Here is a 21284-nt window from a genome sequence, read left to right on the forward strand (position 1 = left end):
GCAGTGCTCACAAAGCTACTGACTTATCCGAGTTTCCCAGAATCAAAGGTTTCTAGCTCACCAGACTTATTCACCTCTGTTCCCCATCTCCTTCCTTCTCCCTGCACAAACTCTGCACAAACTAGCTTCTCACTCAACACTCTGCCATCTTGGCTGCTTCTCCTGGCCTCCTCCACGTGGCCTTTCTCTGCTCTCTGCTCTCTAATGCTAATCTCAGGAACCCAGAGACCAAGCTCCCGTTCTGCCCCCATTTTATAGTGTAGAAATCAAAACCTTCAATCCAATATACAAAACAGGGAAGTCTCTAATACAAAGTCACTTATCTGGGGCATGATGGGATTGTACCACCCCACATCAAAAAGGGTGGGAAAGGCTTAATCCCAAAACCAAGCCCCAGGCTACAAGGATTCTGCCTGCCCACAGCCCACCCCCAACACACATTAATATCACCTGGGTGACGGCCTCCACATGGGCAGTGCCATCTTTAACAAAGTGAGCATAATATATTTTATCTGCCCAACATGTGCCAAGCCCATGAAAGAAACCCATCCCAGTTATTTGGAAGCAGCACCAGTTTTATTTGAATCAAAATGTGAAAGAAACTGCCTGTCCTGTGGTGGCGCAGTGGATAAAGCATTGACCTGGAATGCTGGGGTCACTGGTTTGAAACCCCAGACTTGCTCGGTCAAGGCACAAACAAGAAGCAACTATGAGTTGAGGCTTCCTGCTCCTCCCCCTGCCTTTCTCTCTCTCTCTCTCTCTCTCTCTCTCTCTCTCTTTCTCTCTCTCTCTCTCTCCTCTTTCTAAAATCAATAATCAATTAATAAAAAATTTTCAAAAGATGTGAAAGAAACTTCTCTCATAGTCTTCATAGTGGAAAAGGTGGCTAATAATATTCCAACAGGAAAAAAAACAAAGGTGAGCTTCATACAACCGCTTCCTAGCGTCCCCCAGTGCATGCCAGCGGCTTGATGTCACAGCAGGACTCAGCAGCAGCTGCTCTGTGAGGGACCCTCCTCTATTGCCATGTCCGGGACAATTCCAGAGCAACAGGGCTGCGTGAAGCAGAGGGAAGCAGGCAGACCTTGGGACTGGTGCCTGGAGGGGCGTGAGATAACCTTAACTCTGGGCAGGACACTCTCGAACTCCTGCTGCTGGTTCTAGGACACAGCGCTGCGGCCACGCCCCCAAGGCCCTCGACAGGCTCAGGAGATGGAGCAGGTATGGCCATGAGGTCAGAAGGCACCCACCTTTCTGTCTAGGGCTGCTCGTAATCACTCTGACTTCTGGGACCCTGGGTCCATCCAGCTGTCTGTTTCAAGGTTTGGTTCTTATGCTCATCTTACAAATGAGGGAGTCATAAGGTGGTTGATGGAACAGGAAGTGGAGGCATAAATATTTCATCTAATTGTGATATAGCGATTTGTAATAAGAAGTATGTATCTATATTAGTCTCTGCTCCGAGCTCCTGGTATAGGGTTCCGGAACCCCGTGAGGGCTCTGGGAGAGTAACACACCCAGACGGGGCACGGGAGTCCCACACCCATTCCCACGAACCTTACACATCCTTCCATCTGGATGTTCATGTATATCTTTCATAATATCCTTTAATAAACTGGTAAATGTACATGTTTCTCTGAGTTCTGTGAGCCCCTCTAGCAAATGAACTGAACTCAAGGCGGGGATTGTTGGAACCTCCCACCTCTAGCCCCTCGGCCAGATGAGCCAGTGCACCCCGGGCTTACAGCTGCCGTCCAGAGTGTGTCTGTGTATAAGGGGCAGGCAGTCTTCAGTCTTCTGCGACTGAGCCCTCCACCTGTGGGATCTCCAGGTAGAGAGTGTCAGACTTGATTTCAATTATAGGATACCCAGCTGGCATCGCAGAGAATCGCTTGTTCGCAGGGGTAGGTGGGGGGAATCCACACATTCAGTGACCAGGAGGAAAGTGTTTTATGTGAGTCATAAAGGAGACTCACCAGGAAGAAGCACACAGTAGGGAAGACGGGATCTTTCCTACACGGGAAGGTAGAAAACCGATTCTTTCCCTGGTAGCAATGCTCCAGAGGCAGAAGGACCATGCTGGTTTCCTGGGATGGCCATAACCAATTGCCATCAACTGAGCAGCTTAAAACAACAGTGATTTATTCTTGCACAGTTCTGGAGACCAGCAGTCTGGAATCGATGTCACAGTGCTTGTGCTCACTTAATAATGCCACGCTCACAGAACTTTCATCGCAGTGTCATTGTTCTGTTTTATTAGTAGTAGCTGCTGTACTCTCTCCGTGTGCCTGATTGGTAAGTCAAGGTCTGTACGCAGAGGGAAAAACATAGTATCTATAAGGTTTGATACGACCCGTGGTTTGGGGCATCCCCGGAGGGTCATGGATCATATCCTACAGATAAGGGGGTTTGCATCACTCCAATCTCTGCCTTTGTCTTCACATGGCTGTCTTCCGTCTTTGTGTGCATCCGTTTCTAAATCTCTCTCTCTTTCTAAGGACTCCATTCATTGGATTTTGGGACCAGTCTAATCTAGTATGACCTCATCTTAACTTGGTTCCATCTGCAAAGATCCTATTTCTAAGGAAGTTTTCATTCATAGGCAACCAGCAATTAGAATGTCAACATATCTTTTTTTTTTTTTGGGGGGGGGGGTCACAATTCAACCCCAAACAGAAACTTAATCAGTATTCCAACGCAGAGGAACCTAAGTGGAAATAGTATATACCACAATGGGAGGAAGAGAGAGTCTAAATGAGCTAAGTCCTCATCTATCATAGCAGAAGGCCAAGAGTCAAGGACTGCAACTGGTCAAACAAGTAGTGGTGGGATAAGTAGCGATTATTTGTGTGAAGGCAATGCCCAGATGTATAAAAACACAAATGGTTAACAGTGGTGGTCCCCAGGGACAGGCCTGGGGTAAGAGGAGGTGCAGAGCTCATTTAGGGGACTGTGGGAAAATTTGAATATGGGCCAGTTATTGGGTGATATTAAATAATTACGCATTGGCCTAGCATGTGGATGTCCCAAGTTTGATTCCCAGTCAAGGCACACAGGAGAAGTGCCCATCTGCTTCTCCACCCCTCCCCTCTCACCTCTTTCTCTCTCTTTCTCTCTCTCTTTCTCTCTTTCTTTCCCTCAGCCATGGCTCAATTGAAGTGAGTTAGCCCCCGGCGCTAAGGATGGCTCCATGGCCTCTGCCTTAGGCACTAAGAAGAGCTCAGTTTCTGAGCAACAGAGTAATGCTCCAGATGGGCAGAGCATCGCCCCCTAGTGACGTTGCCAGGTGGATCCAAGTCGGAGCACATGCGGATGTCTGTCTCTCTGCCTCCCCTGCTCTCGCTGAATGAAAATTTAAAAAATAATAAGTGTATATAATTACTGTAAATTACCATTGTGTTAGGCTTTCTAATAGTATTGTGTTGATGAGAGAAAAGGTCTTATTTTTCAGAGAAGCAGGCGGAAGCCAAGAGAAGCCATGTCTGGACTTGCTTTAAAATCCTTCAGAAAATACACAGATGAGCAAATATAGCAAAATAGTGATAACAGTTAAGTCTACATGATGAACATCTGGAGGATCATTCTGCACCCTCTCCTTGTATGAATGTTTCCATAATCAGAATTGTAAACGTGGAAAGATTGTAAATACGTAATAAGTCTTGGAACGAGCTTGCTCTCCACACCTCTTCACTCTTCCTGAACCTGCAGGCCCAAAGAATAGGGCTCCTCAGGCCTTGTAGTTCAACCTCCTCACGTTACAAACGGCTAGAAGGGTATAATGATGTTTCAAGTCACAGACTAGATGATCTGGGGCCAGGCTGGGGTCTCCAGGAACCTCATTCAGGACTCCATCTACTGTCCCATGCCGCCGTCTGCCTCAGTGTGGGGCTAAAGGAACTCCATTTAAATGTCAGTAAGCAACGATGGTACGCTTGGGTCTTTTATTCTTTTAATGCAGACATGGCCTATGGGTCATTGAGTTCTCCTATATAAGAAATCTTGATTATATCCTGAAAGTACAGTATTATTCTCTTCCATGTGAGTAAAGTACCTATGAGTCCTTTAGGTCTTAACTGAACCCCTCTGGGGTTTTGCAATGCGTGTGTCTGCTGAGCAGTAAGCAATAAACATCTATGGTCTGTCTCCTGGTTTCCTGGTCCGGCACACATAGTTTTCCCGCCCAGTCATACCCTGCCTCTCTCTTGTTAGGACAAGAGACAGCCGCCGGCTCAATCCCAGAAAATTCCAATATAAATCCTAAGGCAAAGCTTGTCTTTGGCAACCCTGCAGCATCCCCACCTTTCCCACACTGGGGAGGAGAAAGGGGCCAGGGCCACAGGCTGGATGGGTGGGAGGGGCCTGGTTCCCTGAGCTGCAGGCACAGGCTGGATGGGTGGGAGGGGCCTGGTACCCTGAGCTGCAGGCACAGGCTGGATGGGGAGGAGGGACCTGGTACCCTGAGCTGCAGGCACAGGCTGGATGGGTGGGAGGGGCCTGGTACCCTGAGCTGCAGGCAGGCAAAGGGCCCCCAGTGTTGCAGCCATGCCTTGCCTGGCTTTCCCGGGCAACTAGTTCACCTCCAATGCAGCGTGTTCTCGAGACTGCAGCTGTTTATTCCGTCCCTGTTGATGACTGGAGTGCCCAGAATGGCTTGTCCAAAGAACCGCTTTGAAGACCTGTAAAGTCAAGAATTCAAATTCAGGAGAATCTCATCTGCAGGACCAAGTTCCTCTGGGCTGTTGTCCACCAAAACACACTTGGTGCGGATATTATCACCCCGTGTTTCGGATGGAGAAACCATTCACTTGATCGTTCATTCATTCACTCCACAAATACACTTCCAAAGATCTAACAGGCTCTAGACCCCCGGGTAGAACTCAATGTGGTTCAGAAAGGTTAAGGGATTTGCTGAAAGCCCAGGTCACGTAGGGAGTGGCCGTGGCGGGATTTGAACCCAGTTCTCTGGACCGAGACCTAGAGAGGAAAGGCCAGAAGTCTTTCTCTGTCCTGTACCTCAGTGGCAACCTTAGCCCTGATCTGGCCTAGCCTCCCAGGCAAGCAGAGGGAAGGGGTCCTTCAGTCCACTGCCCACCGCCCGGGTCAAGTGGAGCGAGAGGGGCCTAGAACAGTGAGAAGGACATGGATAGATCCTTCGGGCCCTCCAGACCTCTCTCCCATCCCCCCGCCCCAGAGGGAGGACCGGAGGAGTTCCAGAAACCCCTGCCCCAAATGCTGAGCAGCTGGGGGCCCCGGGAACAGTGTCTCTGAGGCTGGACCCGTTTCTTTGTTGGGTCTCTAGTGACCCTCTGGCTTCTCCCCACAACCTGGGGTGCAGGGCAGAAAAAAGACAGGAGGAAAGTTGACCTCCAGGAGGGCAGGCAGGAAGGAAAGAGACAGAAGGAATGTCATTAACACACTGGTTTACACACACACACACACACACACACACACACACACACACACAAAGCTGCCTAGGAAATAACTGAAGAAAGCAAGTTTTTCGATGAAAAACACCAGCCTTGGTAACTTCCAATAATGAGCAGGGTCCCAAGATGTTCTTTGGTTCCTTCCTTTGCCTTTTACAAAGATTGATCGATTGACTGATTTGGTCCTTAAAGGTTGGAGGAAGATAAAGGAGACAGCAACTACTTGGGGGGTATGGGTTGGGAAAAGAGAAATGGTTAAACAAGCGGCTGGTGAAAAGGTACACAATGCCGTTTTTCTGTTTCTTCGTTTGAATTGAATGCACATTCGTCTCCGCCCCACAGGGATCAACAGTGGCTGAGAGCCTTCCAAGCACCAAGACTGGCACCAGTGCCAAGAATGCTGTTCACGGTCTCATTAAATCCATAGAACCACTTGACGAGGTGGGTGTGAGTGTGCTGGGTTTACAGATAAGGAAATTGAGGCTCAAGTTACTCACTAACTCATCTAATGTCATAAGACAGAACACTCAATCAGAGTTTCAGACCCAGGTCTGTCTCTCCAAGGCCTGGGTTTTTTCCACTGCTCCCCACTGCCCCCCACCCTCCACCTCGCCTCTCTCCCGCCGTCCTGCACAGCGAATTCACAGATGTGTCACCGACTGGAGACGGTAAGAAAACACTGCTCCGGGCAGAGTCTCCAGGGACTCAGCACACTTAGCTCCTGCCTCTCCTGCTCCTATCGTAGTGCAAACAGTGCTGCCTCCCTCACCCCCCCAGGCCTTTGTCATTTGTCCCGCGGCCTAACCGCTCCCATCTCTCTACCCTATCCTACACAGCCCAGGCCCTCGGCTTCCTAAATCTCAGCCAGAACATTATTTTACAAGGACACTCGCCAACCTTGAAAGGCAAGGTACCCCGAGGCAAAGAAATAAAACGGCCGTTGAACAGCATGATGGTGCAGCGCCATCTAGTGGCGCAGGGGCCACCGGTCCAGGCCCTGACATTTTCCAACAATCAATATCTCATCATTAACCATAATCACAACCTGGTGTTTACTTTTGGAGAAATGTGCAGTAGCAAGGGATGCACATGCACTTCTCTGTATGTCTCCGAAGCCGGCGATCCTAAATGCCACAATGACTATTAAACAGTGTCCTGCCTATGAGCAAACAGGAGGGAGCAGGGATTGATTGTGTATCTTTTTCATCTGAGCTGCTCACCAAAAACAAAGCATCCGCTGGAGCCACTGACCTTTCACTAACTGCTGGAAGGAAGATGCTTGATAAATAATAAAGAGACCACTACTGGATGTCGCTTAGAACTATCTTTTAATTAAAAGGACTGAGCTGCGAGAAGGTCAGATAACTGACATTTAAGTTCCGGTCCAGGAAAAGCATCCATCGAGGGTAAAACTAGACCCAAAATGTAATTTCACTGTCAGCTAGCATTCAGCAAAAATCCCCTGTCTGTAATCTGCACAGATGGTGGGGGCGGGGGCAGCGGCTGCTACATTTTGCAGGGGACGTAACACTTAACTTCCTGCCTCCTTTGCCTTCCCCTAGCAACCTCTTCATCTTCCTGCGGCAGCAATAACCACTTGTCTGGCTCACCATCTCCACAGACGCTGCTCCAGTGCTGGGCTCATCCAATCAGAGATCCGCCTGCCACACTGAGCTCTACCCTAGCAGTGACATGAAAGCCATTTCCTGTCTCTTCCACAGGAGAGTAGGTGCCCTTCCTCCACCAGCCAAGGTGACCTCGACCAAGTTGCTCGCCAAACCTGCTGGGGCATCTGTCTCGCTGAGCACCCTCAAAGGATCAAAGCACACGAGAAACTAGCCAGTCAGTCCTCCACCTTTTGGCTGTTCAAGAACAGAGCTTGGGAACAAAGTAATAACCTCACCCCCAGCCCCACCCGCTGGCATGACTCCCCTTTGCTTGTTCTTAGCTCTCGCTTTAGCGAGCAGAGCCGCCTCGTGTCACACACCCCTCGCTCCCACGTAGTCAGGAAAACTGCCAGCCCAGTTCCGAGCCTGGCTTGGTCATAGCTGAGAGCCGAGAAGGATGCAAGAGGCCCTGCACGCTAATGTGCCCCGTCTGGATTCCCAAGAGCAGAGGCAGGCACCAGTGCTACCCTCAGAGAAAATCTTGCCATCCCACCAGAATGGTTCTTTAAAAAGGAACCCGTTGCCTGACCTGTGGTGGTGCAGTGCATAGATCCTCAACCTGGAACGCTGAGGCCACCTGTTTGAAACCTTGGGCTTGCCCGGCCAAAGAAGCAACTCTGAGTTGATGCTTCCCTCCCCTCCCCCCATGCCTCTCTCTCTCTCTCTCTCTCTCTCTCTCTCTCTCTCTCTCTCCTCTCTCCTCTCTCTAAAATCAACTAAAAAAATAAAAAGACTCCAGGCCCTGGCCGGTTGGCTCAGCAGTAGAGCATCAGCCCAGTGTGTAGAGGTCCCGGGTTCGATTCCCAGCCAGGGCACACAGGAAAAGTGCCCATCTGCTTCTCCACCCTTCCCCTTCTCCTTCCTCTCTGTCTCTCTCTCCCGCAGCCAAGGCTCATTGGAGCAAAGTCGGCCCAGGTACTGAGGATGGCTCCATGGCCTCCACCTCAGATGCTAGAAGGGCTCTGGTTGCAATGGAGCAATGCCCCAGTTGGGCAAAGCATCGCCCCCTGGTTGGCATGCTGGGTGGATCCTGGTTGGGCGCATGTGGGAGTCTGTCTCTTGTGAGGGAGAGTAAGACTCCATTGAAAGTTTTTAAGTAGCTAGCCATCATTTATTTCCAGAAAGGTATTATTTTAACAAAATTAGGAATCTTTTGCAGGCACAGAATATTCTGTAATAACATTTTCATTATCTGAGAACAAGATGCCATGTATTATACAAAATTACAAAGAAGTATTGGGCTTGCCTTTTTTTTTTTTTTTTTTTTCTGAAGCTGGAAACGGGGAGAGACAGTCAGACAGACTCCTGTATGCACCGGACTGGGATCCACCCGGCCCGCCCACCAGGGGGCGACGCTCTGCCCACCAGGGGGCGATGCTCTGCCCCTCCGGGGCGTTGTTCTGTTGCAACCAGAGCCACTCTAGAGCCTGGGGCAGAGGCCACAGAGCCATCCCCAGTGCCCGGGCCATCTTTGCTCCAATGGAGCCTCGGCTGCGGGAGGGGAAGAGAGAGACAGAGAGGAAGGAGAGGGGGAGGGGTGGAGAAGCAGATGTGCGCTTCTCCTGTGTGCCCTGGCCGGGAATCGAACCCGGGACTTCTGCACGCCAGGCTGACGCTCTACCACTGAGCCAACCGGCCAGGGCCTGGACTTGCCTTTTTAGGGCACATACATCAAGGATCCAGTCTACCCAGCAACAGCATAGAAAGAACTCTATGAAATCTAGTGAATCCAGAACCACTTAAATGGGTCTCGCTATTTAGATGACAGAAGATGTGGGACCTGTTTCCTATGCTGGCTTTCTCGTTCTTCCTCTCCTTTAACTGAGAGCATCTACCCTGCTCCGCCCCCAACACCTGTGTCTCTCCACACTCCCAAGGGATGGCTCGCTTGTTCTCGGGGCTCTTCTGCTGCCTCCCCTTCTCCCAGACACCTGCCCCATCTCTGTCTGCCACTCGAACGTGGCACCATCACCGCTGACTCGGGATGTTCAGAACTGAAGCTCTCTCCCCACCTGTGAGTGATGCTATTATCCTGGTCATTTAGGCTTGTAACCTTGGGATCTCTGCCTCCAACTGGAATGGCTGCTCAGAGAACAAGGTCTCCCTAACCCGTCTCCTCTCCCCGCCCTCGCTGCCCACTCCTCCAACCACATTCTTTAGGTCACCTCTGGGCAGATCTTCCTGTGACCTGACACTGCTTTCACATGACTTCCTGGCTCAAACTTTCTTTCACCCTGCCGAACTCCTCTGTGTCGTTGTTGAGGCCACCAAGATCAGACCCCAGCCTACTGTCCACACATGCTTCCCATCACTCATTACTCCTCAAGAGTCGTAAAAGCGCCTGTCACATATTACAAGTGAGCTTTGCCTTCATTATAGCAATTAAGTCTCACAGTACTAACTGGAAGCCCAGGGAGGCGAACGCTATCCCTATTTTGTTTTTTTGTTTGTTTGTTTTTGTAACTACCCCTATTTTGTAACCTGAGAGACTGTGACAAGTACGAGGTCACACCGGTAAGAACTGGAGTCGCCAGAACCAGGGCCTGGACCCTCACTCGTCTTGTGCAAACTCCACTGTACCCAGAACGCGTGCCGTCAGCCCAGCAAACCCACCCGGAGGACCTGCTCCCAAAAGGCGTTTAATGCCTCCGTTGGTACAGATAAGAATTTCCACCCTTGTTTATACTCTGAAGCGAGAGCATAGTGACCTCTCTGGAATGGAAGACCAAGTAAATCAGGCCGAGTGCAAACAGTGGCCCAGGTGTCCCAAGCGCAGTGAGGAGAGTGCAGTCCGCAAGGGGCTCAGTAAGGGGCCTGACACTTGATTTGAACCACAGTGAAACTTCTGAGCAGAGATACCCTTTGAAAAGGCCAGTGAAGGTATAATGTCTAAAGACAGTAGAGGCAGCCCTGGCCGGATAGCTCGGCCGGTTAGAGCACCGGCCCAAAGCACAGGGGTGTTGGTCCAGTCCCCGGTCAGGGCACACGCAGGAATAGATAGACGTTCCTCTCTCTCTCTCTCTCTCTCTTTCTCTCACTCTCTCTCTCTCTCTAAAATTATTAAAATAAACATTTTTTAAAAACAGTAGTGGCTCAGGGTGCTCCTGGCAGAAGCAGCGGCATGCACACTTCAAGTCCCCAAATGCCACCCCCTCTCCTTGCATAGTTCCTAGACTAGTTCATAGCCAATAGCCAACCTCCCACCCTGACTCTCTACCATACTTTTATATCACAATTCAAAAAGATTCCAGTTCATATTATTGTTTTGAAAATCACTCTGGCCTTCCCAATTAATTTTAAGTTTCTTTCTTTTTTTTTTTTTTTTTTGTATTTTTCTGAAATGAGAAGCGGGGAGGCAGAGAGACAGACTCCCACATGCGCCCGACCAGGATTCACCCGGCATGCCCACTAGGGGGCGACGCTCTGCCCATCTGGGCCCTTGCTCCGTTGCAACCAGAGTCATTCTAGCACCTGAGGTGGAGGCCACAGAGCCATCCTCAGTGCCCGGGCCAACTTTGCTCCAATGGAGCCTTGGCTCCAGGAGGGGAAGAGAGAGAGAGAAAGGAGAGGAAGGGTGGAGAAGCAGATGGGCGCTTCTCCTGTGTGCCCTGGCTGGGAATCAAACCTGGGACTTCCACATGCCAGGCTGAAGCTCTACCACTGATCCAACCGGCCAGGGCAGATTTTAAGTTTTGTAAAGGCAAGAACAAGGTTCCACTTCCATTCTCTCCAAACAAGGTCCAGGCGCTGATGGCTTTTGCCCACACAATGGTGGGAAGAGTTCTGAATTCCCTGAGAAAGCTTCACACCTTTCACCAGGTTTGGTCCCTGACACTCAATCTAAGAAAGGTTTGCTCTAAGTCTCTCCCTTCTACCAGGCTGAGGTCTCCCTCAAGAGAATCCCAGTAGGGTTTAACAAAACGAGGGTGTGCGGTGAGGGTGTGGGGAAGCAGGCACCCTCAAACACCGCTGGGGGAGGAAGACCGTTCCAGGACAATGACAAAATGGGAGGCGAGCATTCCCTGACCCAGCAGTACCACTAAGAAGGCACCCGTCACCCCCAGCCTATTTGCGGATACACACGCCTGTCCCCTGGGCACCGATTAAGTCACTGGGCACCCACACAACGGATTTGAGACACAGTAAGTGGAACAAGGTACAGAACAGTATGCAGTGTTCCCATGCATACGCCCTGAATACTTCTGGAAAGGAAATGGTGACGGTGGTGGTCTTCGCAGAGAAAAATGGGTGGGCAGGGACAGGGGTGGAAAGGAGACTGGTTTCTCCCCTTTAAATTTTGAACCATGTGCATGTATAACTTTTTATGCAGCAAATAGCTTTTTTCAAAAAAGCTCTTCATCACTATGAGAAACTTCCCTTTAAACCCAGAAACATAGCTTAGAGAAATAACAAGTGACCTGCGACTGCTTCTCAGAACCACCTCCTCCCTCTGCTGACGTTCTCCCCCCAAAGCCCCACCCGGCACCAGGGACCCTGTGGTTACTTAATGTCGTTGAATAGGTGAAACCTACCGCCTCACCTGCAAGTGAAGCAGCACTCCCGGAACAAGAGGCTGCAGTGATGAGGCGGACAGGGGACGGCGGGAGCAGCACGGCCGAGAACTGCTGCTGCCTCCCGCCCGCCTCCACCTCCCACTCTCTGAGGCGGGCAGGGAGGGCGGGAGCAGCACGGCCGAGAACTGCTGCTGCCTCCCGCCCGCCTCCACCTCCCACTGTCTGAGCATCTGTGTGCCCGGCGGTGTGCACGCCAGGAGATGTTGGCCCCGCCCTTGGGCTACTCGGAGAAAGAAGCAACTGGACACCAAGAACACGGGGGAGAAAAGCTACACGAGTTTTAAAATAACAAGTTTCTAAAAGTTTATTACCAGTAGCTGAAAACCCCTGGCCTGAGCCCAGATACAAAGGTGACAATCTCAGAGGGATATTTGATTTATTTGATAAAAGACGGGGAAATGAAGAAGGCAGGACAGTTGGTTAGGACGTGTAAGCCGCACTTGACACCAGGGAGGCAGGTGGACGCTGGGAAGAGCGTCATCTGAATTGGCTGCACCCCGCTTTGCAATGCAAGAGACGACATCCGGATCCCGCCTTCAGCCGGAGGTAACTACGCATTCATCCCCAGAGCTGCTCTGCACAGGCCTACGCTAAGTGTCTCCAGCACAGGCGATCCGTGAGATTAAAGTTCTAGTTCTGGCCGTTGGCTATTTTCAACAACAGGTCTTCACTCTTCCCGCAAGTCAGCTTGGCCTCTCAAGTTGAAGATCAATAGTTCTAGAGCAAGAGGTAAAAAGGTTACCTGCATACAGAAACCACAGACCAAGGGCCATATTATACGTGCAAGTCAAAGTCTGACGGATCCAGAGAAAAGACACATACCAGAGAAGTCAAACCTAGCCAGCCCACGTGTGAACGCCGAGATCCAAGCGCGCCTGCTCAGAACGAGTCCCATTCAAACAATACTCATAAAGGTTTCCCCGTGCTATTTACAAAGGTAAAGTCAATTTACTCTATAAGCTGCTAGGGAATTCTTTATTTAATACTGTCCTAACATAAAAGTTCACATAACTGCTTCTTTCAAACCATGATACTGAGCTTCATGACAACCTTAAAATTGGACCTAAAAGAAGGCAAACATAATGCCTTAGAGACCCAGAAACATTTGCACAGCTCAACTGTTAAACACAGTTCAACATCCATCCGGCGAATACAGTGGGGACGTCAGTACGCGGGGTGTACAAGTTCTTCAGGGGGGTCAGAGACCTCTCGACGGCTCCTCGGGGGCCCCCACGCGCTGGTCCTGTGGAACTTCCTCCTGGGGCTGGTTTTCTCCCAGGACAGTGTGCGGACTGCCGGCCACGGGTTCAGATTTCCGGGGAGCATGACTGCCACCCTGTTCCTTAGAAGACCAGACATAAGCCTGTCACATAGATGTTATCATTTTCGCTCAAGTAGTTTTGGCTGAAGCTATATGACTTAGGCACATTCAATCACTGAGTCAAAAAGTTACTGCTAATGTTTCAGGTCAAATTCTATCATAACAAACAACGTAATACAAATCTTTACAGAAGCACAATTTCAAAAGCCCTAATGACAACTCACTCCTTCCAAGTCTCAGTCATAACCACAAAATTCCAGTACATTTCATCAAAGAGCATTTGACCTGAGGTTTAGGAACGGGGGGCGGGCGGGAGTGTAAAGGCTTCCTTTAACCTCTGACAAACAGACAACTAATCCTAACAAGAATTTTGCTAATAAAATACTCACAGTCCTTGCTTCTCCGACTCGTCTTAAAATGACGCCTTCTGCCAATAAAGCCTTCCCTGTTTCTGCAAATAGTTTCTCTTCGTCTGTCTCTCCGAGTTTTTGTAACTCCATGTACTTCTCCACAAACCTGGAATTCCAAGCAGTCATATCTTAGGTCTGCATGTTGAGAGTTGTCAAGATATGCTGTTACACAGTGTAAAGCATTCCCTTAACAGATCTTCCGATAAGATCACTGTTTTCCACCCTGCCTGGATAGCTCAGATGGTTAGAGCATCGCCCTGAAGCACACAGAGGTTATCGGTTCGATCCCTGGTCAGGGCACATACAGAACAAATCGATGTTCCTGTTTCTCTCTCACTCTCTCTTCCCCTCTCTAAAAAAATCAATAAAAAATAAGAAAAGAAAAAAAGATCATTGTTTTCCTCCAGTGGAATTCTACAAAACTCCTCCAACTGATAACTGAATTTTTAAATACAAAAAGTCACCCAGGGTTTGTAAAATGGCTTACCGTTGACAGGTAGACTTGAAGTTCGGATTGAACAGATCAAAAGCTTTCTGACCAGATCCATAGACTGAATAAAATTTCCTGGAAAATACAAACAATGCAATGTAAGTAAGTCTTCGAATACAGATCACGGCCAAGAACAGGCCAAGAAGTAACAGCTGGGCCATGAGGAGTCGAACATGACATGACCTACACAGCCTGAACCTAACAGTTTTGGATTTTGCCTTTAAATAGGTAATGCAGGCCCTGGCTGGTTGGCTCAGCATCAGCCCAGCGTATGGATGTCCTGGGTTTGATTCCCAGTCAGGGCACACAGGAGAAGCAACCATCTGCTTTTCTCCCCCTCCCTCTGCCCCTTCTTTTCCTCTTCTCCTCCCACAGTCAGTGGCTCGATTGGTTCGAGCCTCAGCCTGGACACTAAGGATAGGTCTGAGGTTGGGCCTCAGGTGTTAAAAATAGCTCAGCTGATATGAGCATCAGCCCCAGATGGGGTTGTCAGCTGGATCCCAGTCAGGGTGCATGCAAGAGTCTGTCTATCTTCCTTCCTCTCCCTTAAATAAACAAACAAATAACTAAATAGATAATGCATGCGCATGGTAAACACATCCAATGCTACACAAAGGTAACCAGTGAAAAGCAACACTCCTCCCCAGGAAGAAATACCAGTTTCTTATGTATCCACCCAGGAATATTCTAATATACAAGCATATAGGCATCTATCATGTCTCCAGTCACATTGTTTAACCTCACAGCTAGTGAGCACTGGTCTGTATCTTGCCCTTTTTTACTTACTATTTCTTAGAGATCATTTCAAACCAGTGCCTGTAGACTGTTTCCAGGCCTTTGCTACTCCAGACAGTCCTGCAATGATTACCTTTACTCTGTTTCTTAATGCACTGTGCGAGACAGTCCGTGGAATAAATTCATTAAAATGGTATGATTGGATCAAGGTGTGGGCCCTTGTAATTTGGACTTCCAAACTGCCAAAATGCTTTGTAAGGCAGCTGTGCCAATTTACACTCACACCAGTAATGTACGACAGTGTCTACTTCCCCACACCCTGACCAAATGATACTTTCCAATTTCATGGCCTCTACTGATTTGATAGTTGAAAACTTATAACTCATGGTAGTCTTGACTTTTCTGATGAAACAGATAAAGCATCTTAACATGTTTATCAGCAAACTGAATCTACTTTTCTGTGACCTGTCCATGTCTTTGCCAGTTGTTCCATTTGGTGGTCTTTTCCTTACTGACTTATAAACAAACTTTATAGCAGTAAAAATAGAAAGTTAGCCCTTTGTCATATGTGCTGCAAAAAAAGTTCCCAGTATGTTGGCTGAGTTTTGATTTTGCTTATGTACTTTTTTGGTGCAGAAAATTTAGTATTTTCATTTATGGTTTCTGGGTTTTATGTCACTCTTAGGCCTTTATCACTCAGACTTGTTTTAAAATTCTTCCATGTTTTCTTCTAGTACTTTTATGATTTCACTTTTTTTTTAAATTTTATTTATTTCTTACAGAGACAGAGAGTGAGTCAGAGAGAGGGATAGACAGGGACAGACAGACAGGAACGAAGAGAGATGAGAAGCATCAATCATTAGTTTTTCATTGCGCGTTGCAACACCTTAGTTGTTCATTGATTGCTTTCTCATATGTGCCTTGACCGAGGGCTTCAGCAGACTGGTAACTCCTTGCTGGAGCCAGCGACCTTGGGTTCAAGCTGGTGGGCTTTTTGCTTAAACCAGATGAGCCCGCGCTCAAGCTGGCGACCTCGGGGTCTCGAACTTAGGTCTCTGCATCCCAGTCTGATGCTCTATCCACTGCACCACCGCCTGGTCAGGCTGATTTCACTTTTTAACATTAGGTTTTGATACATCTGTAATTTATTTTAAGTTCTTAAAAATATAATCTCCCCCCCCACAAAGATAATGTTCAAAAAAACTATTTAATACAAGGTGTTACTATTTTGGCATTAATAGTAATAAAATAGAGAGCTATAAAATATTCTACATTGTTTAATGACCTATCACCCAGTTCCAACTACTCTCCACACAGAAGTACAAATGATTTTAATGTACACTTGTACCTGGAAAGCATGCTGACTACAATCATCCAATGGACCTGAGCAGAAAAGTGGTGAAAAAGTATTTTATGCCCCAAATATTTTGTGTCCTACCCTAAAAATTTCCAAGTAGAGCAAGAACTTGTCCTCCTACATCAAAGGAATGTTGTGTGTTATGGGGGTGGGGGGAATTCCTCCAATGAAAGGTAACTGGACCTCAATAGAGAATATAATAACTTTATAAATTCTATTTTTTGTGTGTATGTGTGTGGTGTGTGAGAGAGAGAGAGACAGAGAGAGACAGAGACAGAGAGAGGGACAGACAGACCAAAAGGAGAGAGATGAGAAGCATCAATTCTTCATTGCAGCATCTTAGTTGTTCATTGATTGTTTTTTCATATGTGCCTTGACTGTGGGGCTACAGCAGAGTGAGTGACTCCTTGCTCAAGTCAGCGACCTTGGGCTCAAGCTGGTGAGCCTTGCTCAAACCAGATGAGCCCGCGCTCAAGCTGGCAACCTCAAGGTTTCAAACCTGGGTCCTCCGCGTCCCAGTCCGACGCTCTATCCACTGTGCCACTGCCTGGTCAGGCTAAATTCTATTTTCTTACATCCAGGAATAGGGGTAAGAATAAGAGACATGCATTAACTTAAACCGGGCACAATCTCTGATCTTAACATTTAAGATAAAAGAAATCATACAAACTCAGGTACTAAAACTGACATAAGTATTTTGGGGAAAGAGCTCTGTCAGTGAACTCCCAGTGTGTTGACCTCCTTAAGCTTCAGAGGCCACATGACTAAAAGGGGAAGACTACCTGCCTTGAAGGGTTAGAGCAAGGCTTCAATGAGAATGTTTGCTAAGCATTTAGCATCTGCCTGCGGCAAAACAGATGTGGCCCAAACAGGGAGCTATAATTGCAATGATCAGTCAACTTCTGGACTCCATATTCTACTTCTCAGAACTTCTGTTTCTCTCACATGGGGGATGGCACTGATTCACTAATTTTGCTAAATTTACAAGCCTTTCTCCAAAGGGCAAGCCCTGGCTCCGTTCCTATTTAAGTGGCCAGATGCTAGCTGAACCTTCCCTTCTGCAGTTTTGCCGCATCGTATCACACTCACGCTCTAATCTGATCCTCTGGGTAGAAGATGTCCTGGATGGGAGGTTTGGCTTTGCCATAACGCAAGCGGGGCCTTCGGAAGACTGGCTCCCGCAGCGGGGGAAAGGCGTTATAGATGTCAAACCAGAGGGGCTTCTCCTTCAACACCCCGGCCCGCATGAGGTCCCGAGTCCTTCAGGAAGGAAAGAAAGAAGGTCAGTCGGTTACAACAGCCTAAGTCCCCGAACCAATCTAACCCCAGTCGGGGACACCAGCGGGATCACGGAGTCCGCAAACAGAGCCGGAAGGAGGGCAGAGCAGCGGAGCCCCCCTACACACACACACACACACACACACTACAGGTAAGATACTTTCATATCCCAAACCAACTCAACTAAGTCCCTCTGTCCTCGTATGTGTGTCCCGCCCCTCGCCCCATTCCCGTCACGTCAAATGCAAAGACGGTGCAGCCTGGCCCGCCCGCCTCTCCCTCCCTCCCTCTTCCTAGAGACCCCCACCCACGTACGGGAGAGGGGCAACCTCGAACGTGCAAGATAAACTCAAAGAGTGACACCGTCTAACACAACTATTCAGAAGCAGCAGAGAGAACACAGGCCTCCCGCGGCTCAGACACCGCACCCCGGAGAATGCCTCGCCTTGCTCACACCCCACGCCAGCCGAGAGCCCGCGCCCGGGGGAGGCACCCTCAGCCCACCCCGGCTCCGAGCGCTCACCGGGAGAAAATGCTCCCCACGGTTTCCAGCCGGCTCCCCGCCATGGTCGGGACCTCTGCCCGGAAGCGGAAGCGCCCATGGCAGGCCCAGGCGGCGCAAGCTGCTAGCCGAGCAGACGATCTCCGGGCTAACACCGCAGCCCAGACGGGAGACCGGAGCCAGGCAGAAGCAGAAGATGGGCCGAACTGGCGCGCTCCTCGGCTACTTGCCAGGTTCAGACAGGAGCACTCGATAGCCGAGTCAAAAGGGAGGGAGCGAGCCAAAGCCGGGCAGAAGCAATAAATAACCGATCTAGGGGAGGGATTAATTCTAGCGGTTGCTTTATCCTTCCTGGCTTCGCTGAGCCAACTCCTCCCAGCTGGGACCGCGCGCGGTGGGAAGAGGACGAGGGCGGTGGGAGGCGCAATCCATGTCCTGGCGGAGCCAACCAGCAGGCCACCAGCACTGGGCCCCAACTGGGCCTCATCTTGGTTGAAGTCACAAACTACACAGAAGGAAACCGAGGCCCGGGTCACACTGGAGCCCAAGCCACCGTCTCCAGCTGGTTAGCTCTCCCCACTAAACTTGCATCTGTCCCGCTGGGGGTGCTGCCTGCTGCAACTACTGTTTTCTCCCCGGAGGCGTGCTGCCTGCCTCCTACTTGGAGCTTGAAAAGTGAGAGTGTCCGGAGCAAATCAATTCCCAGAAGGAAACTCAAAAACATGGGGAAAGTAATCTCTCGGGGTTACCTTTTGGCCCAATAAGCATACTTCGGGTAAAATACCCCCATAGAAATGAAAGTATGGGCTCACTTGCGGTGGCACAGCAGATAAAGCGACAACCTAGAACGCTGAGGTCACCAGTTCAAAACCCGGGCTTGCCTGGTAAAGGCACGCATGGGATTTGATGCTTCCTGCTCCTCCCCCTTCTCTCTCTCCTCTCTAAAATGAATAAATAAAATCTTTTACCCTAACCGGTTGGCTCAGCGGTAGAGCATCGGCCTGGCGTGCGGGGAACCCGGGTTCGATTCCCGGCCAGGGCACATAGGAGAAGTGCCCATTTGCTTCTCCACCCCTCTCCTTCCTCTCTGTCTCTCTCTTCCCCTCCCGCAGCCAAGGCTCCATTGGAGCAGAGATGGCCCCGGGCGCTGGGGATGGCTCTGTGGCCTCTGCCCCAGGCGCTAGAGTGGCTCTGGTCGCGGCAGAGCGACGCCCCGGAGGGGCAGAGCATCGCCCCCTGGTGGGCAGAGCATCGCCCCCTGGTGGGCAGAGCGTCGCCCCCTGGTGGGCGTGCCGGGTGGATCCCGGTCGGGCGCATGCGGGAGTCTGTCTGACTGTCTCTCCCCGTTTCCAGCTTCAGAAAAATACAAAAAAGAAATCTTTTTAAAAAGAAAAGTAAAACACGATTTCATGGGGCTATTTGCTCAGGGATTGTCATTACAGCATTGTTTGTAGTGGCAAAAAAAAAAAAAAAAAAAAAAAAGCTGGCCAATGGCTGGAAAATTATGGTCTATGTGGAATCCTATGCAGCTATGAAAATAGACGACTTTCCTGACCAGTGGTGGTAATAGTGGATAAAGTGTGAACCTAGAATCCTGAGGTCCCGGGTTGGAAACATCCACTTGCCGGATCAGGGCATATACGAGAAGCAACTACCACCAGTTAATGCTTCCTGCTCTTCCCACCCCTTTCCCTCTATCTCCTCTCTCTAATATGAATAAATACAATCTTTAAAAAATAAAATTAAATAGATGGCTTAGCTCCATATGTATTTACCTAGATGAATGCCCATGCCTTATAAGTAAATGAAAAAGGAAGTTTCGGAGAAATGCCTACCCTGCCAAGAGAAAAAGGAAAACACTGGACAGTATCTATGCTTGTGTTTGTGTGAGGGTAAAAACTGTGGAAAGACACAAGGCTGCAAACTTTGGTTATCTCTAGCAAAACTGCAAGAGGAGAAGGGAGAATGTTTTTATTTATCCCTCCAAGTTTGACCTGGAAAGAGTTTTTATTTATATTTGAACGTTTTAATCCAATGAAAGTTTTGAATCACCCGCACACACACACACACAAAAAAGTTCATTATCTTTGTCAGCAAGAAAGAGCATGGAGTCCTCCCAGAGTCCGCCCTCTCCACGGGAGGCTGGTGAGAAGGAGGAAAGGAATGTGTGATGAGCAGCTGCTCCTTGTTTGTGTTATCTCCCTGGATCCACACACCTACCCACAAGGTGGCTATTATTATCTCCTTTATAGATTAGAAAGTGAGGCCTCAGGGAATGAAGTAACTTGTCAGAGAGGTAACTGACACAGCCAGGCGTCCCTCCAGCCCAGCCTGGGCCCTTTCCAGAATCCACAGTGCCTCCCTAGCTAAGCCTCAAGTGGAAGACTGGTTAACAGAGGTCAGGCCAGGCAAAACTGGCCCCAGGGAAGGCAGAGGACAGGGTGATTTGAGGCCCAGGGCTAAACTAAGAGGTGGGCATCACTGCTGCCCCAGGGACCTCTGGGACAGAGAAGGGAGAGCACCGCTCTGGCCGCTGGGCGAAGTGCAGAGGCTCCAGCCTCCCAGGCCTAGGAAGGTCTAGGAGACTTTGCTGGAGGGAGAGGCTCCAGCCTCCCAGGCCTAGGAAGGTCTAGGAGACTTTGCTGGAGGGAGAGGCTCCAGCCTCCCAGGCCTAGGAAGGTCTAGGAGACTTTGCTGGAGGGAGAGGCTCCAGCCTCCCAGTCCGAGGAAGGTCTAGGAGACTTTGCTGGAGGGAGAGGCTCCAGCCTCCCAGTCCGAGGAAGGTCTAGGAGACTTTGCTGGAGGGAGAGGCTCCAGCCTCCCAGGCCTAGGAAGGTCTAGGAGACTTTGCTGGAGGGAGAGGCTCCAGCCTCCCAGGCCCAGGAAGGTCTAGGAGACTTTGCTGGAGGGAGAGGCTCCAGCCTCCCAGGCCCAGGAAGGTCTAGGAGACTTTGCTGGAGGGAGAGGCTCCAGCCTCCCAGGCCCAGGAAGGTCTAGGAGACTTTGCTGGAGGGAGAGGCTCCAGCCTCCCAGGCCCAGGAAGGTCTAGGAGACTTTGCTGGAGGGAGAGGCTCCAGCCTCCCAGGCCCAGGAAGGTCTAGGAGACTTTGCTGGAGGGAGAGGCTCCAGCCTCCCAGGCCCAGGAAGGTCTAGGAGACTTTGCTGGAGGGAGAGGCTCCAGCCTCCCAGTCCGAGGAAGGTCTAGGAGACTTTGCTGGAGGGAGAGCAAACACGCTCCCAGCTAAATATAGTCTTCCCCGGCCTCAGAACACGTTTCTAATTCTGTCGGAGTCGGAGCTAGCTGTCAGCCCAGACCACAGACACACTTCCCTGCTCTGGCTCAGGCCCGCCCTCATAGGCCACTGCAGGTACCGCTGCTGAAGAATTCGAAGGGTTTATTCCAGGTTCAGGGAAAGAACCTGAAGACACAAACCCTCAGTGGGGGGGCGGGGGGGGGATTGCAAGACAAGACTTTTCTCTAGATCTTCTTAGAGAAGTCTCTTCCTCTACCGAGCCTTCAAAGT

General features: G+C 49.9%; 1 protein-coding gene across 1 annotated transcript; it reads right to left on the reverse strand.

Annotated features, from left to right (window-relative positions):
* Nucleotides 1-11957: 11957 nt before the first annotated feature.
* On the reverse strand, nt 11958-17935 carry MRPS23 (mitochondrial ribosomal protein S23). The gene is made up of 5 exons (XM_066364647.1): nt 17782-17935; nt 17070-17240; nt 13886-13963; nt 13378-13504; nt 11958-13009 (listed from the first exon to the last, which is right to left on the reverse strand). The coding sequence occupies exons 1-5, from the start codon at nt 17823-17825 to the stop codon at nt 12866-12868; spliced, it is 564 nt and encodes a 187-aa protein (XP_066220744.1). The 5' UTR covers nt 17826-17935; the 3' UTR covers nt 11958-12865.
* Nucleotides 17936-21284: the final 3349 nt, after the last annotated feature.

Source organism: Saccopteryx leptura, chromosome 2 (assembly GCF_036850995.1).
Source record: "Saccopteryx leptura isolate mSacLep1 chromosome 2, mSacLep1_pri_phased_curated, whole genome shotgun sequence".
NCBI lineage: Eukaryota > Metazoa > Chordata > Mammalia > Chiroptera > Emballonuridae > Saccopteryx > Saccopteryx leptura.

Coding starts and splice junctions, on each gene's coding strand:
- MRPS23 (XM_066364647.1), bottom strand. CDS start 17,825: ATGGCGGGGAGCCGGCTGGAAACCGTGGGGAGCATTTTCTCCCG. Junction 17,241..17,781: donor GTGGGGAGCATTTTCTCCCG/GTGAGCGCTCGG, acceptor TCCTTCCTGAAG/GACTCGGGACCTCATGCGGG. Junction 13,010..13,377: donor GAGTCGGAGAAGCAAGGACT/GTGAGTATTTTA, acceptor TGGTCTTCTAAG/GAACAGGGTGGCAGTCATGC.